The sequence below is a fragment of the Bos indicus genome, chromosome 16, assembly GCF_029378745.1.
Source record: "Bos indicus isolate NIAB-ARS_2022 breed Sahiwal x Tharparkar chromosome 16, NIAB-ARS_B.indTharparkar_mat_pri_1.0, whole genome shotgun sequence".
Classification (NCBI taxonomy): Eukaryota; Metazoa; Chordata; class Mammalia; order Artiodactyla; family Bovidae; genus Bos; species Bos indicus.
In genome coordinates this window covers 42651084-42672552 of record NC_091775.1, presented here as the reverse complement: position 1 = coordinate 42672552, position 21469 = coordinate 42651084, and the positions used below count along the sequence as shown (strand labels likewise).

At 46.9% G+C, this 21469-nt stretch overlaps 1 protein-coding gene across 1 annotated transcript; it reads right to left on the bottom strand.

Moving 5' to 3' along the window:
- Positions 1 to 5379: 5379 nt before the first annotated feature.
- On the bottom strand, positions 5380 to 6986 carry NPPB (natriuretic peptide B). The gene is made up of 3 exons (XM_019976059.2): positions 6624 to 6986; positions 6103 to 6349; positions 5380 to 5571 (listed from the first exon to the last, which is right to left on the bottom strand). The coding sequence occupies exons 1-3, from the start codon at positions 6747 to 6749 to the stop codon at positions 5555 to 5557; spliced, it is 390 nt and encodes a 129-aa protein (XP_019831618.1). The 5' UTR covers positions 6750 to 6986; the 3' UTR covers positions 5380 to 5554.
- Between the last annotated feature and the right edge of the window lie 14483 nt (positions 6987 to 21469).

The following is a 21469-nucleotide window of genomic DNA, read 5'->3' as shown; positions in this document are numbered from 1 at the left end:
GCCACTTCAGGGAGCCACGAGTCCCCAGAGATGTTACACCTGTGCAGAACTGGTGTGAAAAACCCATCACATTCCTGGCATGACTCTGTCAGACCTAAAGAGCCTAAAGCAGAAGCCCCGGTTGGGAGAAATCGGTAGGACACTGGTCCGTATTTAGGAATGATTGCTTTAGACTTTGAAAATAATGTTCTGTTTCTTTGGTGCAAACTGGAGGTCACTGAAACTGGAATTTGGGGGCAAGTTGCCCAGGGGAAAAGGCCCAAGGCAAGTGTATTTGCTAAAGCTTTTGGGGCTTCTACTTAAGTGAAATAAGAGTGAGGGGAAAAGGGAAGAATTAGTCAACTATGGCTGCATGACAAATTACCCACCTCTTAGCAACCTTTTGTTTTTCCAGCTGCAATGGCTCTTTGTTGGTGTGCACGGGCTTTCTCTAGTTGCTTCACTCTAGTGAGTGGGGTCTACTCTCTGGTTATGGTATGCTTGTTTCTCATTGCAGTGGCTTCTCTTGTTGCAGAGTATGGGCTCTAAGGTGTGTGGGCTTCAGTAGTTGCAGTGCGAGGGCTCAGTAGTTGTGGCACCACAGGCTTAGTTCCCCTCAGCATGTGGGATCTTAGTTCCCAGACCAGGGACAGAACCTGTGTCCCCTGCATTGGCAGACGGATTCTTAATCAGTGGACCATCAGGGAAGTCCCTACCTAAGCAACTTTAATCAACACATATCTATTATCTAACAGTTTCTGTGGACCAGGGATCTGGCTCTGCTTAACTGGGTACCAACTTTCTCAGAGCTTGCACTGGCTACAGTTAAGATGTTGGCCAGGGCTATGCTCATTTCAAGGCTTGGCTGGGGACCTGTTTTCAAGGTCACTCATGTGTCTTTGGCAAACCTTGGGTCCTCACTGACTGTTGCCTGGAGATGTCATTTCCTAATGACATGGACTTCTCCATAGAGATGCAGCTGACTTCTTTTAGGTAGAGAGAAAACCGCCATCTTTTTGTAACCTAATCTTGGAAGTGGTATCCCATCATTTTTGTTGTCCTCTGTTCATTAGAAGTGAGTCACTAAGTCCAGCCCATACTCAGAGGGAGGTTATTACCAAGGGCATGAATACTAGGGGATGAGCATCACTGCAGACCATCTCAGAGGCTGCCCACCACAGGTAAGGAAAGAGAAAGAGCAAATACACAGTGATATGTTACCAAGTTGGTCACAGCTTTGAGAAAACAATTTAGCGGTAGGTTGGTTGGTTATTGGTTGGTCAGTGTGTTGGTTGGTTGTTGGTTGGTTGTTCATGGTGCACATCTCCAGAGAATTTCATGGGACCCAGCATCTTGGAACAGTCTGTGAAGAAAGAAAAGGATGAGGGCACTGCATCGGATCCTTTGGGCTGCTGTTACAAAGTACTACAAACTGGGTATCTTAAAACAACAGGACTGTATTGTCTCACAGTTCTGAAGGCTAGAGTCCAAAATCAAGGAGTCAGCAGGGCCATGTTCCCTCTAAAACCTGTAAGGTAGGATCCTTCCTTGTCTCTTGAAGCTTCTGGTAGCTGCCAGCAGCCTTTGGCATTCCTTGGTTACAGATGCATCTCTCTGATCGTCATCTCTTCCTTCTTGGGTTTCTTTCTTTTTTTCTTGTAAGGACACCAGTCAGACTGAATTGGGCTTTGCTGGTGGCTCAGACTATAAAGAATCTGCCTGCAATGCAGGAGACCCAGGTTCCATCCCTGGATCTGGAAGATCCCCTGGAGAAGGCAATGGCAACCCACCCCAGTATCCTTGCCTGGAGAATTCCTTGGACAGAGGAGAATGGTGGATGACAGTCCATGGGGTCACAAAGAGTCAGACGCAACTGAGTAACTAACACTCACTCACTTATACTGAATCAGGAGCCCACCCTACTCCAGGATGACCTCATCTTAATTTCCTCCACAGTGACCTGATTCACCACCCCCACTCCAGCACACCACCCATGGACATATCTGGGTGTATGCCCTCCAAGGAATACATGCCCTCCTTGGGGGCCTCACAGAGAGGAGGAGTCTCCCTCTGGCTAAGGCATGATGGTTCTGCTCTCCCCCCCTGATGCAGGAAGAACCAAGTAGAAAGCCTGGAACAGGGGGGCCAGTTAGGAAGCTGGTGTACCAATATGGGCATGAGTGGTGAGGGAAAGAAGGAGGAATGGACATGGTACCTGCCTGGGTGGTCCAGTCAAAGAAGGGAGTCAAGGAAGATTCCAAGGGCTGAAGTCATCAAGGGTGGGGAGCCCTGGAAGAAGGTTTACTCATTTGGGAGTGTCTTTGTTTGGGTTCTCCTGAGCCTGAGACATGTATTCAAGCAAAGTAGTTTATTTTGGAGACAATCCCAGGAAATATTGGCAGGAGACTGGGGAAGTGACCAGGGAGAGGGGTTTAGTGATCACCATGGGCAGCTGAAACTTAATCCCCATCCCCTGCAGAGAAATCTGGGGACCAGTAAAAGATGCACACTGCCTGTGAACCGAAGGCACTACTTGGTATGTGTTGAGTGCTGCTCCTGGTTCATGTCAATTTCCCGGATTCCTGCCTGCCCCCAGGAAGTGGGCTCTGGCTGCCAGAGAAAGTCCTGGGGCAGGAAAGTGGAATACTTCCAAATGGAAGCAGGGCTGTTGTGCACTGTGAGGGAAAGGATTGTGTTTGGCAGTGTCAGAGACACAATACTAGGGGCAAGAGAGTGGGAGCCACTGTCCCAGGGCTGAAATGCTATAGAATGCCCACACAGTTCCATGAGGCCTGGCTCTTCATTCCATGAGAGAGACAGGCCTCTTAGTGGAAATGCACTGATTTCATGAAAAATTCTACAGAGACAAAGATAGACAGCTGAGAACTGCAACATAAACAAGACAAATGGCCAAGTTCATGACTTCGTGCTTAGACCTGGTTCTGTGGAGGTGGGGGGAGATGCATTCTTTTTTGCCACAAATCATTCTCAAAAAGGTCAAAGCTTCCCCAAAAAGGATGGAGAGGGGAGTGTAAAATCAGTGACAAGAGATGAAGAATTCAGGTCCAACTCTGTCCTGACTTCATTCAATAGCTTTAACACTGGAGACCCAGCAGAGCAGGCCCACCCTCTACTGAAGCTCCTTTCAGCAGCAAAGCTGTGGGCTGTGAAGCATGGGTCTGTGTTCACCATGTTTTTCTGGGTAGGTTACAGTGACAAGCATCCATGGAGATATATAATCTAGCAGCTTCTTTGGAGGACAAGGTTGATCATAGGTAAGTCAGGGAGATTAAGGCCATGGCTGTAGCTCCATGGGGATGTGTTTGAAGGGCCAGGGCCACAGGTCAGGGAGGGCTGGTTTTAAAGGGCATCCTTAGACAGTTCATGTGCCATTTCACTGCCCACAAACACCAAACAGGAGGAGCTTGCTGAGATGTCATTCCGCTGGGTACATCAGACCACCAACTCCCCACCCTCCAGAAGTCACATTTGGCTCTTCGGTTTGTTTTACAGTCCTTTTTCCTGGACAGTGGCTTGGGTGAAAAGCCTCAAGTAACAGATGTGTCTGTATCATGCACAGACTCTGTCACCTGAGCCCTATTTATGGAAGAACTGGACTTACCTGGAAGACTTCTGAAGTGCTGGCTAGGTTTGTAAAGTGGGTGTTCTGGGAGGAATCTGTCTTCATCACCTGAGCAGGGGAGAGAAGTTGACAACAGGCACTGGCCCCAGATGTTGAACTGACTGATGCCATTATGAGGGGACCGTCCATCCCACCAGCAAGCCTAATTCACTGGCCTGGGAAGGGATGGATTGGTCAATGATTAGGTGTATGGATGTTGGGCCAGCCTGTGTGGGCTTGAATCCTGGCTCTGCCACTTTACCAACTGAGAGACCCTGAGCAAGATATATTACCTTTTTGTGCCTCAATTTGTAAAATGAACAATAATAAGAGTTCTTCCTGCATAGCTGTTGTGAGGGCTGATATGAGTTCATGGAACTGTGCCTGGACATTATAAGTCCTTTATAAATGTTAATTATGCTAATTACTCATTACCACCCAGGGCCAAAACAATTAGGCAAAGATGACTCACGGGTTTTTTGTTTTGTTTTGAGAATAAATTGGCCCTAAAACCTTATTTTCAAAACTTTAAACTCATTAGATACCTATCACCTCAGATGCAAACTGGGTTAAAATGAGAAATAACACAAAGATCCACTAATTCTGGTTCCCCTTCACTCAAAGAAACATCAGATGAGGACAGCAGGAAAGTCATGAGTGCAGTTAAAGGTCTGGAGCTCAGGGAAAGAGTACAGGCTCCAGATTCACAAGGATCCCTGCTCAAATTCTAGCTCTGGAACTTAGCAGCTGTATGCTTTAATGTAAGATGCTTCCCTTTTTTTGGTCTCAGTTTTCTCGTCCATAAAATGGGGATACTTATAGTCCTGTCCTCCTGCTGAGCTGGTACCATAAAAGGCATTCTTGGCAAAAGAAACTGCATAGGCTGAAAGCAAGAGCAAGTTCCATCACATGACGTGGGATGCCTGGAACCCAAGATGCAGGGGGAGGGGCATCCTGAGAGGAGAGGGAAGTGACCCCCTACCAGGACTCCCAGCTGATTAAGGCAGCACAGTAGGGTTCTGGGGCTTGTCTCTTTTCCTGCCTTAGAATAAAAATCTTTCCTCTCTAGGGCAGAGAGGAAGTAAAAATGTGGGACCCCAAGGGAAGGGCACTCTGAAATGCTGGGCCTCTTTCAGGCACTTCTATGCTTGTGGGCTCAGAAAATGAAAATGCTATTAAACTCAGGGTTTTGAAGTCACCTTTCCAGGATGACATCAGGAATTGAAGGCCTGAACCTGAGGTTGGAGGCAGGAGGGAGAACTCACTCATCAGGAATGCAAATGAGCCAGCATCCCTGTCTCTCTCTCTCTCTCTCTCTGATACACACACACACACACACACACACACACACTGCCCTCGATCTCTGAGAGCTTCTGGAAACAACAAATATACGGAGAGTGCCTTCAGTCACAGAATTCTAGGCAGAAGGAAGGCTATTGTCAAGGGGCAAATACCCTGCCACACACCCTCATGCAGCAGGAATACATCAGGGTCTATTCAGCTCCCACGGAGAAACTGTTAGGCTTTCAAAAGTAGTTTCTGGAAAGTGTCTCAAGTGTCTGAGTGTTTAGAGATATTTCCAAACAAGAAAATCTTTCAAGAAAAGTAGTCCCCCTCCCACCAACTGCTTGATCATCAGCCCTTGAAGCTGTGTCCCCACCCCACCATTAAATGGACACCTTTGGGACTTGCAAGAAAACACAGGGTTTTTTGTTGTTGTTGTTTTTAAATGATGCGTTATTTTTTTAAACACTGAGACAAATGAATTTCAAAAGGAAAAAGCTATAATACTGACTTTATTTCATCATGGAAAATTTGTGTCCAAAGAGAAGAACCATCTTATATAAAACAACCAAATAAATAAATAAATAAAAATAAATAGGAGTTGCTTCCAAGGGGATCAGGGGTTGATGGAGAATCAGATGCAGCCATATCTGCAGCCAGGACCTCTTCTTAGTACCTCCTCAGCACTGTGGGGGGAAAAGAGAGGGTGATGATGACTTTGAGGTGGGAGACAGGCAGGATCTGAGCTTGCCCTCACCCTGTGCCACCCCTGCCACCCCCCTCTTCAGTTCATCTGCATGTTTGGGACTTTGGACTAACCCATCTCCCTGGACCTCCCCTTCCTCCTTGTAAACCGGAGATTACCATCCCCCCTGGTGACCTTCCCCTCTGCCTTCGCAGCTTTAGACAGTTCAGGGGAAACCAGGGGGAAAAATGTTAACTATTCTCTGCTCCAAGGAGGGCCTGTTGAATAGTGACTGAATTACATCCTAAGGTGATTCTGCCCCTTTCAGTCAGAGGCAGGAGGTGGATAGAAGGGGCTCCCAGACATGATAATGAATGTTGTCCAAATTTAATATTCCCAGAAAGGCATGCCTTGGCCCTGAGGACTGCCAGCAAAGAAGAGTGATGTTCTTTGTTCAAAATTTGGTCTCCTGAGACATCGGACCCAGAAGTGGCTCTAATGATGTGCAGTTGGAATGGGGATAGGTGCTCACCGTTGCAGCCCAGGCCGCTGAGGGAGCCGATACGGTCCAGCCTCCGTCCAAAGCAGCCAGAGTCGCGCATCATCTTGGGGCCCCGCAGGGCCCGGAGGATGCTGTGGTGGGGCCCGAGGAACCCCGCGGGGGCTGCCGCCGGGGAATCCCAGGTTTCTTCCAGGCCCTGGCCCTGCTGGAGGGGCTCCACGCGCAGCTGCTCCGCCTGCAGCTCCGAGACCCTGTCCCGTAGACGGTCCAGCAGCTCCTGCAATGCACGGTGGGGGAGCCAGAGCTTCAGAAACCCGCACCTGGGCCCAGCCGCCCTCGACGGCGCCAAAGCGATCCAACCGCGCTGAGTACTGGCTTCCCGCACCCGGTCTCGCCATTTTCTGATTCCCTTTCTGATTCTCATATCACTAATTCCCTAGGGAGGGTGGGGACCTCTTGGGATGTAAGTAGGGGCGTGGATGGGGACCCGTTAATTGCTGCTGTCCGCGCCCTCCTGGCGAACCGGGTTTACGCAGTTCAGCAGAGCTCACCTGTAACCCAGGTAGTTCCGAGACCGGGCCGGGGCCACCCACCGGGTGCGAACGACATCCTAGCAGCGACAGGTGCAAGAAGAGGAGAAGCAGAAGCGCCCGGGACAGCGCCGTCTGGGGGTCCATGTCGCTGGCGGAGCGGATAGAGGTTGCGGCCGCGGCTGCTTCGCTGGGTTGCGCTTCACGTCTCACCTTCTGAAGGAGCCCGGTGGGCGCTCTCCCGGATCCTTGGGCAACAGCGGCCTTTTATTCCTGGTCCTGGGAGCCGGGCCGGCCCTGCCTCTCTGGGTTATCTCTGATTTATCGGCCGCATTCCGGCCCGACCCGCTGAGCTCAGGGCGGGGGAATGCACCTCTCCGCGCCGAGGGGGTGGAGGCTGGGGAGAGCAGGCCTTGTATAGAAATGGACCTGACCGGGAGCTGGAACGCGTGCCCGGGGTGGGGGGCGGGGGGGTGGGGCGGTTGGAGGGGTGGGATGCGGGAGTGGGGGCGTAGGCAGGGAGGGGTAGACACCAATAGGTCCTTCGTCTCTCTCTGCTTCCTTTCCTGCGAAACCTCCGGGGGCATTAGCGTGGATTTTTTTCTTTCCTCCCCACCCCCATTCCTGGATTGAGCAGAGAGAACCCCAGCGATCAGAGACTCGACGCAAATGCCGGGCGCACGAGGTGACTCACAAAGAACAGCCCCAGCCAACACCCCATCGCTGCAGCGCGTCTTCCCTCCCCGCCTGGAACTCGGCACCCCGCCTGAAAGCGCGCAAGCCTGCAACTCTGCCCTGCGCCAGACCGCCGGTCCCCCGGGCGCGCTGACCGCTGTCCGTGGTTCTGATCACGTTGAGCCACCAACGCAAGAGTTCTTGCTCTCCTCAACTCCCGTCTTGCCAGAAAAACAAGCACGGGGCAGGGGCCAAGAGACGCCTGAGACCCCCTCCCCGCCCTCTCACGTCCTCCTGCACTAGGATGCTAATTCTCCAGTGTCACCTGATTAAAAGTCTGGGTATGACAAGGAACTTCTGGAATGCTGACCCTTCTTCCGTCCCTTAAAGGGTAGAGCTGATTTGACAGGAATTTTGAGAGGCAAAGCCCAGAGATGAAGTCATTCAGGAATGCCTTCTATCACATCTCCTCCAGGTGCCAACACCTCCTCTCCCCCACCAAGTCAACATAACGGAAAAAGCAGGGATGACTGCAAGATGGTTATCTATTTATGGGACACTATGGGTGTGAAGGAGTGTCTTCTGCAGTGCCTCCTTCAACTGGTTGTCCAGGATCTCATTCCCATTTGCAGATCTGGTCTGCAATTTGCAGGTCTGGGCCTCCTGCCTGTGATAGCAAAAGGGGCTCCAAGGGGAAAATGGCCCTGGGAAGAGAAACAGCAGATTAAATCCCCCTTAAAGTGTGCATGACTGATGTCACCTCCCCTTCCAGATAACTTGTGTTGGCAAGCATCGGGATGAGGGAGAAGGGTTGTTCAGGAAAGGAACGGTGTTGTGACAAAAATGGAGAAAGGGGCAGAAGCTGGGACCACTAAGCAAATCTTGCCTGAAAAACAGCACCTCCCAGGTATTGAGTGAGAAAATTGTTATTATTGTTCTTCACTTTTGTGGATAAGGAAACTGAGCTCAGAAAAGTTAATGTACTTTTTTTCTTTTATTTTTTACAGCAAAATTGATTTTTTTACTTTAATCAAGGTACAATTGATTTACTTAGTTTCAGGTGTATAACATAGGGATTCAATATTTTTATAGATTATACTCCATTTAAAGTTATAAAATATTAGCTATATTCCAATAGCATATATTACATCCTTGTATCATATCATTTTATACCTAGCAGTATACCTCTTCATACCCTACTCCTGTTTTGCACCTCCCCCATCCCGCTCCCTAATGGCAGCCACTAGTTTGTTCCCTGTACCTCTGGATCTATTTCTATTTTGCTATATCATTCATTTGTTTTATTTTTTTAGATTCTACATAGAAATAAAAACATATAGTATTTGTCTTTCATGGCTGTACCAGTTTACATTCCCACTGACAGTGCATCAAGGTTCCCTTTTCGCCACATTGTCGCCAACATTTTTTCTTTGTGGTCTTTTTGATGATAGCCATTCTGACAGGTGTGAGGTGATATCTTATTCTGGTTTTGGTTTGCATTTCTCCACTAGTGATGTTGAGCATCTTTTCATGTGCCTCTTGGCCATCTGTATGCCTTCTTTGGGAAAACATCAAATCAGGTCTTCTCACCATTTTTCCATCAGATTTTAAAAATATTGACTTGTATGAGCTGTTTGTTTGTTTGGGATAGGAACCTCTTATCAGACACATCATTTGCAAATGTTTCCTCCCATTCAATATCGTGAATCATGAAGTCGCTCAGTCGTGTCCAACTCTTTGTGACCCCATGGACTGTAGCCCACCAGGCTCCTCCATCCATGGAATTTTTAGGTTGTCTTAATCTATTTTCTTAAGATCACACAACTGACAAGTGCTAAAACCTGGATTCTAACCTAGGTAGTCTGATTTTTAGACCTGAAGCTCTTAATCACTGCCAGGGTGATTGTTAGGTGTTTCTACTAAAGAAAAATTAGATTACCCTATGGTCATTTCTGAAGTTACAGAAAGCTGTGCAGTGAAGTATGTGTAAATCTGGTCCCTGACACAAGGGGAAGGAGGTCAAGCAAAGGCAAGTTCAGCATTTTACAGATAAAGATGGGGGAGAGTTAAGGACTGTGTAAAGATGTCAGTCCTGGAAATATTCTGGGAGCTGGAACAGTGTGTGCATGTGTGTGTATGTGTGTGTGTGTGTGCGCACATGCACACCAAAGGAAGAATATCCAAAAGTTAAATGGTGGAGAGAGACAACAAAAGGCAGCCAAGAGCAGAGCTGGGACTTAAGACTGGGGCTGCTGAGGGTGTAGAGAATCCCTAGAGCTGGAAGTCATGAGACTAAGGGTTGGGAGCAAGACAGAGTCCATCAACCAATACCTTTCAAGAACTGATTCTGTATCTAGCCTGAGCCTTGCTTTGCTCTTCTGCAAAATGGGCATATGCTCCCTCCTTTCACGGACTAAAAGGGAGAAAAAAGTGTCTTTGAAAGTCAATAGCAGTGTGAAAAGAGCCAAAGAATTCAGAAGACATATAAGAGTTCATCTTTGCTTCAAAGGAGATTCTGTCTCAATGGGGAGACAGAGCCATTCCAGGGGAAAATGAGTGCTGAGCACTCTGACTGAACCCCTATCTTCTTCCAGGGGAGGGGACTGTGGGAGAAGACTTTAGGGCAGACACAAGACTGAATACACACTCCAGGGACTTCTGTCCAGGGAAGGACAACTCTTACAGCAGATCATCTCCATCAACATTTATTGAATGCCTACTCTGTGCCATGCACTTTTCTACTTCTGTTTAATGGAGCTATGTCATAGCACTACCACCCAAGGATTAAATGAGATGGATATGTGGTAAGCTGAATAAGAGCCTCCCTAAGATGTATATATCCAAATTCTCAAATCCCTATGCCTTTGAGGAGCATACAGTGTAGGGAGAGAAACAGACAGTCACAGGCCCCCAGGGTAAGGTGGTGACTGATCCAACAATGAGACCTGGGTGCTCTGGGAACGTGGCAGGAACACTCAGTTGAGGAGACAGCTTCCTGGAGAAGGTGATTCTTGGCTAATGCTTGAAGAATAAGAATGGGTCAGCCATGAGAGAGGAGATGAGGAGGGTTCCAGGGAGAACTAGGGGGCTGGTTAAGTGTTCAACTACCTCTCCTAGCATCTTAGTTCATTCAGTCTGCTGTATGAACTAGGAATACCATAGATTGGGTGGATTAAACAACAGAAATTTATATCTCTTAGTTCTGGAGACTGGGAAATACAAGAATCAAGGTGCAGGCAGATTCAGTGTCTGGCGAGAGCTCATAAGTTGTCTTCATTGAAATCCCACAGGACAGAAGGGGTGGAGATATATGGGTTTCTTTTAAAGATTTTTTGATGTGGACCATTTTTAAAGTCTTTACTGAGTTTGTTACAATATTGCTTTTTCTTTAAGTTTCATTTTTTGACAATGAGGCATTTGGGATCCTAGATCCCAGATCAGGAATCGAACCCACACACCCTGCATTGAAAGGCAAAGTCCCAACCACTGGGCCACCAGGAACGTCCCAGCAGGGTCTTTTTTATAGATCCCATTCACGAGGGCTCCACCTTCATGTCTTAATCACCTCCTCAAACCCTACCTCCTAACACCATCACATTGGGGGTTAAGTTTCAACATGAACTTCAGTTCAGTTCAGTTCAGTCGCTCAGTCGTGTCCGACTCTTTGTGACCCCATGAACTGCAGCACGCCAGGCCTCCTTGTCCATCACCAACTCCTGGAGTTAATTCAAACTCATGTGCATCGAGTTGGTGATGCCATCCAGCCATCTTATCCTCTGTTGTCCCCTTCTCCTCCTGCCCCCAATCCCTCCCAGCATCAGAGTCTTTTCCAATGAGTCAACTCTTAAATGAGGTGGCCAAAGTATTGGAGTTTTAGCTTTAACATCATTCATTCCAGAGAACACCCAGCACTGATCTCCTTTGGAATGGACTGGTTGGATCTCCTTGCAATCCAAGGGACTCTCAAGAGTCTTCTCCAACACCACAGTTCAAAAGCATCAATTCTTCAGCGCTCAGCTTTCTTGACAGTCCAACTCTCACATCCATGCATGATTACTGGAAAAACCATAGCCTTGACTAGACAGACCTTTGTTGGCGAAGTAATGTCTCTGCTTTGGAGGGATACAAACATTCAGTCTATAGCACCTAGGCTCTTGGCAGAAAGAAAAAGATGCAAGAAAGAAAGGTTTGGGATAGCTGATCCCATCAGGGAGTGTGGCTTGGCTGTATCATGCTGAGTTACTTCCCTACAGCTTCTCTTCACACCCTACTTCTAGCACAGCCCTGGGCAGCTATGGGGCAGCATAAGAGCACTGGGCACCCAGGGACAGGGGAAGGTGGGGCAAGGAGCACTGCCCCAGGAGTCAGCAGCTGGCGAGCCTCTGCCTACTGCTATCTCACTGAATAGCATTATGCAAGTCCTTTCTATGGGCTGGGATTCTGTTTCCCCTTGTGCAGAAAGATGAAATTAGACAAAAACGTTATTATAGTCAACTACCCCTACCTAGTTCTTGGTTAGGTCTACTTGCCAACTCCCAGCCCCCGGCAAAACCTCCATCCTCTATGACCCTTAGACTTTCTCCAAAAGCCAGAAACCACCCACAGAGAGACTGTCAGATCCTTCACAGCAGTGGCAGCCCTGTTTGTGTGTGTGTGTGTGTGTGTGTGTGTGTGTGTGTGTGTGCATGTATGCTGAAGGTGCTTTAGAAATCAATCTGAGTGTGTAGATTGTCTCTGCTCTTGGAGTGAACTTCTAGACTTATGGTTAGCAGAGGAAGGTCTGAGTTTGGTAGCCTGGAAAAAAATAGCTATTAACTCTTCCTACTCCATGTCTAGCTTCCCAGGTGGTGCAGTGGTAAAGAATCTGCCTGCCAATTCAGTAGACAAAAGAGACATAGGTTTGATCCCTGGGTCAGGAAGATCCCCCGGAGAAAGAAATGGCAACCCACTCCAGTATTCTTACCTGGAGAATCTCACAGACAGAGGAACCTGGCTGGCTGCAGTCCATGCAGTCACAAAAGAGTCAGACACAATCGAGCATGCATCCCAAGTCCAGCTTCAACAACAATATTCAAAGCATCTGACTATGGTTGCCTGTGTGTCGCAGGGTAAGTCTCTCTCTCTCCCCTTTTCTCCCTGTCTCTCCTTTATTCCCCTCTTTCTCATTGTTATAACCTCAAAAGGAAAAAAAATTCTGAAAGGGTCACCTTATCCCTCCCCTCACCTCCAAAAAGGGTTGTATTCATTCTTTGTCCCCATAGCTGACATTCTAGTGACATCACTGGGGCCCCTGGACTCAGCAAATCTTGAAGTCAATTTACTTTCAACCAATAAATATACCCCTCCTTTGCCTAGACCAATTTAAGTTAAATTTCTATCACTTCTGTCTCAAAAATTCCTAACTGACATAGTCCCCAAAAGAAACGGCAAATCTTTTTCTTAGAAGTGTATCTGGAGAACAAGCTATCTCAGCCCTGGGTAACAGCCCAAGGTCTAGAGCCTGTGCAGACTAAAGTACTGAGCACTGTCCAATTTAACCCCCTCCTCTTGTAATGTGAGTTAATCCCCATGGTCAGACAGAAAGCAGAAAACACATTCAATAACTTTCCAAAAGGCTGGAAAGTCTGAGCTGTCTCAGCAGGTGGGAGGGATACAGAAGGAAGGATGAGAGAATCCACCCCAGAATCCACACCTTACAGGAGTTCTGTCCTGGCACACTGGGGAGAGATGGAGGAATTAGAAAGTCCAAAGACTGCCTTCAGGTTGCCTACAGTCTTAACAGGCAGACAGACTTCCCCCTTCAGCAGGTTGAGGAGGGGTCCTTAAGAAGCAGGACTGAGGACATACATGTTGACCCCCACCGACCAGCTGGACATTTGTGCATCTTGTGATGCTGAGCCAGAGACATCATGGGGAAGAGGTCCCTCTGCCTCCTGAGGCGGTTCCCTCCCAAGGTTGTCTTGGTCCAGGAATCTCACCTCCTTCCCACAGGAAACAAGACAAAGGATTATCTTAGCTCAGAGCCGGGAGCCTGGAAGCGGGTGTGACAACCGTTCTCTGGCCCTGCTAATCCAGGAGGGACATGGAGTCTGCACTTAGTATTTTCTGCTTTCTGTCTGACCACGGGGATCAACTCACATTACAAGAGGAGAAAATTAAATTGGACAGTGCTCAGCAATTTTGTCTGCAAAGGTTCTAGACCTAGGGCTGTTACCAAGGGCTGAGATACCTTGTTCTTAAGATACATTTCTAAGAAAAGGTATGCAGTTTCTTTTGGGAACTGCATCAGTTAGGAATCTTTGAGAGAGAAGTGATAGAAATTTAACTTAAATTGGTCTAGGGGATGCAGCTCTTAACCTATGAGGGTGGTGGCAGGGCATTGGCTTCACCCAGCCTGTCTGGTTTGAAGGCTCAAGGTCACCAATTAAAGGACTGGTTTTGGCTTCAGGGGAAAAAGCCATATTGGGGAGCCCCTGGAGAGATGCTCCATGGCCCAAGCAGCTGACCTCACTGGGTCAGGAGCTGACCCTGGACAAGCTTGTGCCCTGTCTTTAGGTGGGAGAGGCTGTTCCCAGACCTGGGACTCCCTAATTAAACAAATGTCTCCTCCTATCTAGACTGGCTGGGATAGAGAGCATTAATGAGCTGAGGAAATGTCAACCCACTCCAGTACTCTTGCCTGGAAAATCCCATGGACAGAGGAGCCTGGTACGTTACAGTCCACGGGGTCACAAAGAGTTGGACACGACTGAGCAACTTCTTTTTTTCACTTTTTTAAATGAACTGAGGCCAGGAGCTCACTCCTCCAGGACTCTTTCAGGAAGGGAATTCCTGGGGGGCACAGCTCAGCCCAGTAAACTGGGGTGTCTTTACCCTAAAATATTAGTCCCGTGTTGTCTGACACTCAAACTTATCTGGACATCCTATATTATTCTGTGTTGAATCTGGCAACAGGACATGCGGAGAGGAGAGTGGGCTTGGGGGCTGCTCTCTTACCCAGGTTCTTCTGTCTGCAGGTAGTAGATGTGGGAATCAGGACAAAGGGGAGTTCTCCAATTTTCATTAGCATCCCCATCCGGTTCCACCTCACTGTGCCTGGATATCCACCGCCGGCCTTCACTGTGAGGGTCTCCAGCTGTCTGTCCTCAAGAGCGCTGACATCCTGGGTCTGACCACCTCACCGCTAGTCTGGGGCGAGACAGTGCAGCCCTTGACTGAGAGGATGGAGAGGATTCTGCTGCACGATAGCACTGACCTGCAGCCCAGGGGGCTAACTACAGGACTGGACCTCTGCAGGTGCAGCAGGCCAGCATGCCTCCCCCTCATCGCCATCATCAATCAATCGGCAGGGTCCTTGCACCCCACCCCTCCTCCAGTATCAGGAGAAAGAGCACAGGCTCACAACACGACACCCCTCTTCCCACCCCCCACCGTCAGCCCTGCCTGGTCACTGAGCTTCCAGCTCTGTGGAAGCCGCATCCCCTTGGGGCCTCAGTCTCCTCATCCAACCTTCGGAGGTGGGGCAGAGGGATGGACAAGATTCCAGCACCCTTGGCACTCTTGGCACAAGAGCTGTGCCACCTCAGGAAAGTCACAGACTTCTCTGTGCTGCTGTTTTTCCATCCACGAAATAGGAACATGTGGTCTTGTGTGAGGATTAAGGGGCTTCCATGGCGGCTCAGTGGTTAAAAAATACACCTGTAATGCAGGAGATACAGGAGACACAGGTTCCATCCCTGAATCGGGAAGATCCCCTGGAGGAGGAAATGACAACACACGCCAGTATTCTTGCCTGGAGAATCCCATGAACAAAGGAGCCTGGCAGGCTACAGTCCATGGGGTCAAAATGAGTCAGACACGACTGAAGGGACTGAGTACCCATGTGTGCACGTGAGGATAAAAGGAGAATGCCAAGCAGATACAATCTTTCAGAAACCTTGGCTGCTGTGTTGGCTGTTTTCCAATCCCTGTGCTCTGCGATTCCCCATAGTGCCATCTTAGACAACGGTTTTTGGAACTTCCATCCTGTCCTTGCAGGAAAGACCATGGAATCTTTCCCTAGAGATCTTTCATGTTATGACTCAACATTTTAAAACATTTATCAAACTAACTGTGTTTGGCTTATGTTAGGCTCTTGGTCTTGAGTGGTCCTTTTGCAAGTGAGCATTCTCTAAAATTCCCATAGTCAAACAGCTTAGTTTCTTCTTGGAACTTGGTGCCCTTTCTGCTCGGCATCAGATCAAGGTAGAGTCTGCTTTTCCTGCACATTTAGTTCATCGTTACCTTCTTTCTTGGGACAGAGTTCCACTCCCACTCGGCAGAGAAAGCATTTTAGGTAAGAGTAGAATAAAGAACAGAATGGAATTTAACTTCATCCTTCCTTTAAAATCCAGCCCACAGGTCACAGGGGCTTCCTTGTTGGCTCAGATAGTAAAGAATCCACCAGCAACGCAGGGGATCTGGATTTGATCCCTGAGTTGGGAAGATCCCCTGGAGAAGGGAATGGCTACCCACTCCAGTTTTCTTGCCTGGAAAATCCCATCAACAGAGGAGCCTGGAGGGCTATAGTCCATGGGGTTGCAGAGTTGGACATGATTGAGTGACTAACACACACACACACACACACACACACACACACACATCAGGTCAGGTCAGTCCCAAAGAACCAGGAGCTGTTGCTGCTGCCACTGCAGGGAAACTCTAAGCACCCCCTCCCTCTAGCTCTCTTCCTCCTCCTCCTCCTCCTCCTCCTTTCCCCAGTGCATCTCCACTCTTGCCCTGGAAAATGCAGCCACTGGTCCCTCTCCTCATTTTACAGATGGGAAAACAGAGGCCCAGAAAGACAAAAGTCCCTGTCCAGGGTCACACAGGAAGGCAGTGATTCAACTGATTCAATCATGAGATGGACATGAGGCCAGTATCCGCCCTGCAGGGAGGCTATGGAAACCCATGGACCAGTCCATACAAAGGACACATCATCCCAGGTGACACCCACACTCTCGGTGTACTGAAGGCTTTCTAGGGCCAGTTGCTTTTTATTTTGAACTAATTTCCAACCTATAAGGAAGTTCTGAGAATAACTGAGAGAAGTTCCATATACCCCTTACTCGGATAAAACCATTCTTTAATGTTTTGCCACATTTGTTTCGTTGCTCTCGGATCAGGTAAAATAGGACAACTAACACACAGGCAACTGAAGAAGAAAAGTAGACAAGTTAGACTTCATCAAAATTTTAAAATTTTATGCATCAAAGACACTATCAAGAACATGAAGACAGCCCATATTTGAAAATAATTGTGGATCATATATTTAAATGTCCAGAATATATTTTAAAAACTCTTAAAACACAGCAACAAAAACACTAATAACCCATTTTTCAAACGGGCAAAGGATTTGAATAGATATTTCTGCAAAGAAGATGTACAAATGGCCAATAAACACATGAAAAGTTGCTCAGTGTCATTAGCCATTAAGAAAATGCAAATCAAATCCACAGTGAGATATCACTTTACACACTAAGATGCCTCTAATTTTTTTTAAAAAAAGGAAGATAGTAAGAGTTGACAAGGATGTGCAGAAATTAGAACTCTCATATGTGGCTAGTGGGAATGGAAAATGATGCAGCTCTTTAAGAAAGCACTTTGGTGGTTCCTCAAAAAGTTTAATAAAGAGTTATCATGTGATAAATGCTATACTGTTTAATATAGAGTTACCACATGAGAAACTCTATACCATTTAATATAGACTTACCACGTGAGAAACCCTATACCTTTTTTTTGGTCAAAAGGTGAAGAGAGCTAAACAGCAGGTATGTAAGGGTGTTTTGGCTAACACAGTCTCTGCCCCAGAGTCATTCCCTAGCCTTGGTCTTGTCTCCCAAATTCCAGCCAGACAAATGGAATCAGAATCTAAACGAACACCAGAGTATCACCCAGATTTCAAGTTCCCTTAAGAAAGAGGCTGATTAAGAGGAATGGAGAGGATCAGAGAAGTTAAATTCAACTAACAGCTATATACCATCTAATATAGAATTGCCATGTGATAAATGCTACACTGTTTAGTATAGAATTACCACATGATAAACTCTATACCATTTAATATAGAGATACCATATGATAAACTTTATACCACTCAATATAGAGTTATCATGTGACCCAGTAAATCTACTCCAATCAATATACTCTGGAAAAATGAAAATAATGTCCACACAAAAACTTGTATACAAATGTTTATATTAGAGCAGCTTTATTTATCATAACTAAAAAGTGGAAGCAATTCACATGTCCATCAACTGATGAATGGATAAACAAACATAGCCTAGCCATACAATGGGATATTGTTTGGCCGTAAAAGAATAATGATGATTCTTGCTACAATATAAATGAACCTTGAAAATAATCACACTAAATGAAAGAAGCAGAAACAAAGACCATATATTATGTGATTCGGTTTCTATGAAATGTTCAGAATAGACAAATCCATGGAGACAGGGAGGAGATTAGTGGTTGCCAGAGACTGGAAGGAGAAGGGCAATGGGGACTAGCTGCTAATGGGTACAGGGTTTCTTTTCAGGATGTTGAAAATGTTCTGGAACTAGTCGTGACGGCTGCACATCTTTGTGAATATTCTCAATGTGTGATTAAAAGATGGGATGTGAATTATATCAGTAAAAACATGTGAAATTGTCCTTAATTTTCTGTATTCTGAAACAATGCAACAGTGGGGTTATCTTGACCCTAAAGCTGAGGTAGGATTTCCCCCATGAAATCATATGGGACTGGGTTTTTTCTGTTGTTTTTTGTTTGTTTGTTTTTGGTGTTTTGGTCTTTTTGCAGGAGTAGTTTTCTGCCTCTTCTATGGAAATAGGTTTATTTGTAAGTTCATTTTACCTCAGTCACAACTGATTTTGGAAAACCACATTCCTTAATAATTTATCTATTTCATCTAGGTTTTCATATTAATGTGTATTGGAATGTACAAAGTAGTGTCTTTTGACATTTAAACTTTCTCTCTGTTGATAGGTACTATTCTTCCCATCATACCCTCAAAATTGTTGTAGTTTTTGCTCTGCAAATAAATATATTAAATGCTCACCATCAACCTTTTAACCTACATTTCCCCAATTGCCTCTTGGTTGGATCCAGCTCATCATCTAGTTTTGTTGTTGTTTAGTCACTAAGTCATGTCTGACTCTTTGCAACCCCATGGACTAAGCCCTCCAGGCTCCTCTGTCCACGGGATTTCCCAGGCAAGAAGACTGGAATGGGTTGCCATTCCCTTCTCCAAGGGATTTTCCTAACCCAGGGATCAGACCCGCATCTCCTGCAGTGCCTGCCTGCATCTGCAGGCATATTCTTTACTACTGAGCCACCAAGGAAGCCCCCAGGACAGAGTACATCAAAAACATGATTACAGGCACATTCCAGGCTGACTGTGCTATCCTGACTATTGCTGCTGGTGTTGGTGAATTTAAAGCAAGCATTTCCAAGAATGGGCAGATCCATGGGCATGCCCTTCTAGCTTACACTCTGTGTGTGAAAGAGCTAATCATTGGAGGTAACAAATGGATTCCACTGTGCCACCCTACAGCCAGGAGATTTCTCTGAAAGGATGCCTGTGAACTATATTCTTTGAGATCTTCAACCTTTGATACTTGAAGGACAATTTAACTAGATAGAAAGTTTTTACTTCACACTTGATTTCCTTGGCGCTTCCCTGGTAGCTCAAATGGTAAAGCATCTACCTACAATGCAGGAGACCCAGGTTCAATCCCTTGGTCAGGAAGATCCCCTGGAGGAGGGAATGGCAACCCACTCCAGTATTCTTGCCTAGAGAATTTCATAGACAGAGGAACCTGGCGGGCTATAGTCCACGGGGTCTCAAAGAGTCAGGCACGACTGAGCAACTAACACTGACACACTTATTTCCTTAGTCTCTTGAAAATGTTGCTCTGTCTGTTGTTGTCTTGCTTTGTATGTTGCTCTTGGGATGTCTGATCATAGCCTAATTTATTATCCGCATAAAATAATTTGGTATATTCTTTTAGCCTGGGTGACCTGATCATATTTTCTAATAATTTTTATCAGTGTATATCTTGGAGTGGATAGCCTCAGGTCAATTTCTCAGTTTTCTGGGAATTTGTGTATATATTTTTTAAGTCTTTGTATTTTATATTGGAGTATTGCCAATTAACAATGTTTTGATAGTTTCAGGTGGACAGCAAAGGGACTCAGCCACACATGTACATGTGTCCATTCTTCTCCAAACTCTGTTCCCATCCAGGTTGCTATATAACATTGAGCAGAGTTCCCTGTGCTATACAGTAGGATCTTCAAACACAGCAGTATGTACATGTCCATCCCAAACTCCTCAACTATCCCTTCCCCGCATCTTTCTCCCCAGCAACCATAAATTCGCCCTCTAAGTCTGTGAGTCTGTTTCTGTTTTGTAAATAAATTCATTTGTATCATTTCTTTTTAGATTCCACATATAAGGGATGATGTTTCTCCTTCACTGTCTGACTTACTTCACTCAGCATGACAGTCTCAAGTCCATCCATCTTGCTGCAAATGGCATTATTTCATTCTTTTTAATGGCTGAGTAGTAATCCATTGTGTGTATGTGCCACTTTATCCATTTCTCTGTTGATGGACATTTAGGCTGCTTCCATGTCTTGGCTGTTATAAACAGTGCTTGTGTACAGGACTTAGTATTCCATGTCTACTCTTTCATAAACAGCCCCTTTTATTAAACCTCCTTGAATTATTCTAAGTCTGCTGCTTTCTGCTTCCACCCTCACCAATACCTTTCATCATCATTGTCATCACCATCACGTAATGTTTTTGACCTTGGGTGTTTATTCCTCCTGGTTATGGCTGCTGTGTCTGCTCTTCAGACAAGTCCCATGGTTTGTCCAGGTTCTGTCTGGTTGAGATGAGCCCTCTGTGTGAGGGAGAGGAAGGCACCCCAGGCCTGAAAATGAAACAGAAGAAGGCAGAACAGTCACAAGGCCCTGCTGCCAGGGACTTATCTTAAGGCAGCCCTCTGGCCTGTCACCTGCTCTCAGCCACCATCTCCCACTAGGGTTTTAGGATCTGAAGGTGGGAGGGCGACAGGTAACACCCATGCGTTGTACCGAGCTCTCCTCCCTGGCCTGGCAGGCTCTGGCCAGTGTCCCCCAGGAAACCACACCCTCTTCCTGATTGGATGGGGCCGGAGGGGGCTTGGAGGCTCTAGATGGCCGTGGGTCAGGAGTGACTGGCCAGTCTCCAGTTCTGCCCAGGACAGAACAACCTCAGCAGCCCGCTTCCTGCCAGGGGCAGGGAGGGCAGGCCAGGCCATTCAGACATGAGGAGCCATGTGATCTCTTTTTATAGCACCTACATTTGAACTGGGCCAGGTTCTAACTCATTCATTCAATAAACATTCATGGAATGCTTACTCTCGTCAAGGTGTCCAGGGTACAGCAGTGAACAAAACAGACAAAGCCTTATATTTGGGAAGCTTATGTTCTAATAGAAGGAGATAGACCCATAAAATGAAGTAACTAAAATATATAGTATACTGTGTGTGTGCTCAGTTGCTCAGTCATATCCAACTCCTGTGACCCCATGGACTACAGAGCCCGCCAGGCTCCTCTATCTGTGGGTGTCTCCCAGCAAGAACACTGGAGTGAGTTGCCATTTCCTCCTCTGGGAGATCTTGCTGACCCAGGGGTCAAACCCACGTCTCCTGCATTGGCAGGTAGAATCTTTACCACTATCACCACCTGGGAAGCCCCATTTAATATATTAGAAAGTGATCATTCTAAGGAGGAAAATAAAGCAGAGAAGAGGGAGGGCTGTGTTAGGGGCTGTTGAGTTGTTGGCAGGAAGCTCAGGAAGACCTCACCAGGGAGGTGATATTGGAGCAAAGATTTGAAGGAGGTGAGGAGGTTGCCTCAATGGTTTTAGGCGAAGAGGGAGCCAGGCAACACTACAGTGAGTTGCAACATTCAAGAATGGCAAAGAGGTCAGCATTAGGGAGTGAGTGAGACGAGAGAGAGAGGAAACGGGATCAGAGAGGTGGTGAGGGCTGAACAGAGCAGAGCCTTCCCGTTCAGACTTGGGCTAACTTTACTCCAAGTAAGATGGGGCCATCAGGGTTTAAGGCCAAAGATGGATATGATCTGACTCATGACCTAACACTCAGT

What these genes read in the sequence shown, in the direction of transcription:
- NPPB (XM_019976059.2), bottom strand. Translation starts at nt 6,749, where the DNA reads ATGGACCCCCAGACGGCGCTGTCCCGGGCGCTTCTGCTTCTCCTCTTC. An exon ending in CGGAACTACCTGGGTTACAG is followed by an intron (nt 6,350 to 6,623) that starts GTGAGCTCTGCT and finishes CGTGCATTGCAG; the next exon opens with GAGCTGCTGGACCGTCTACG.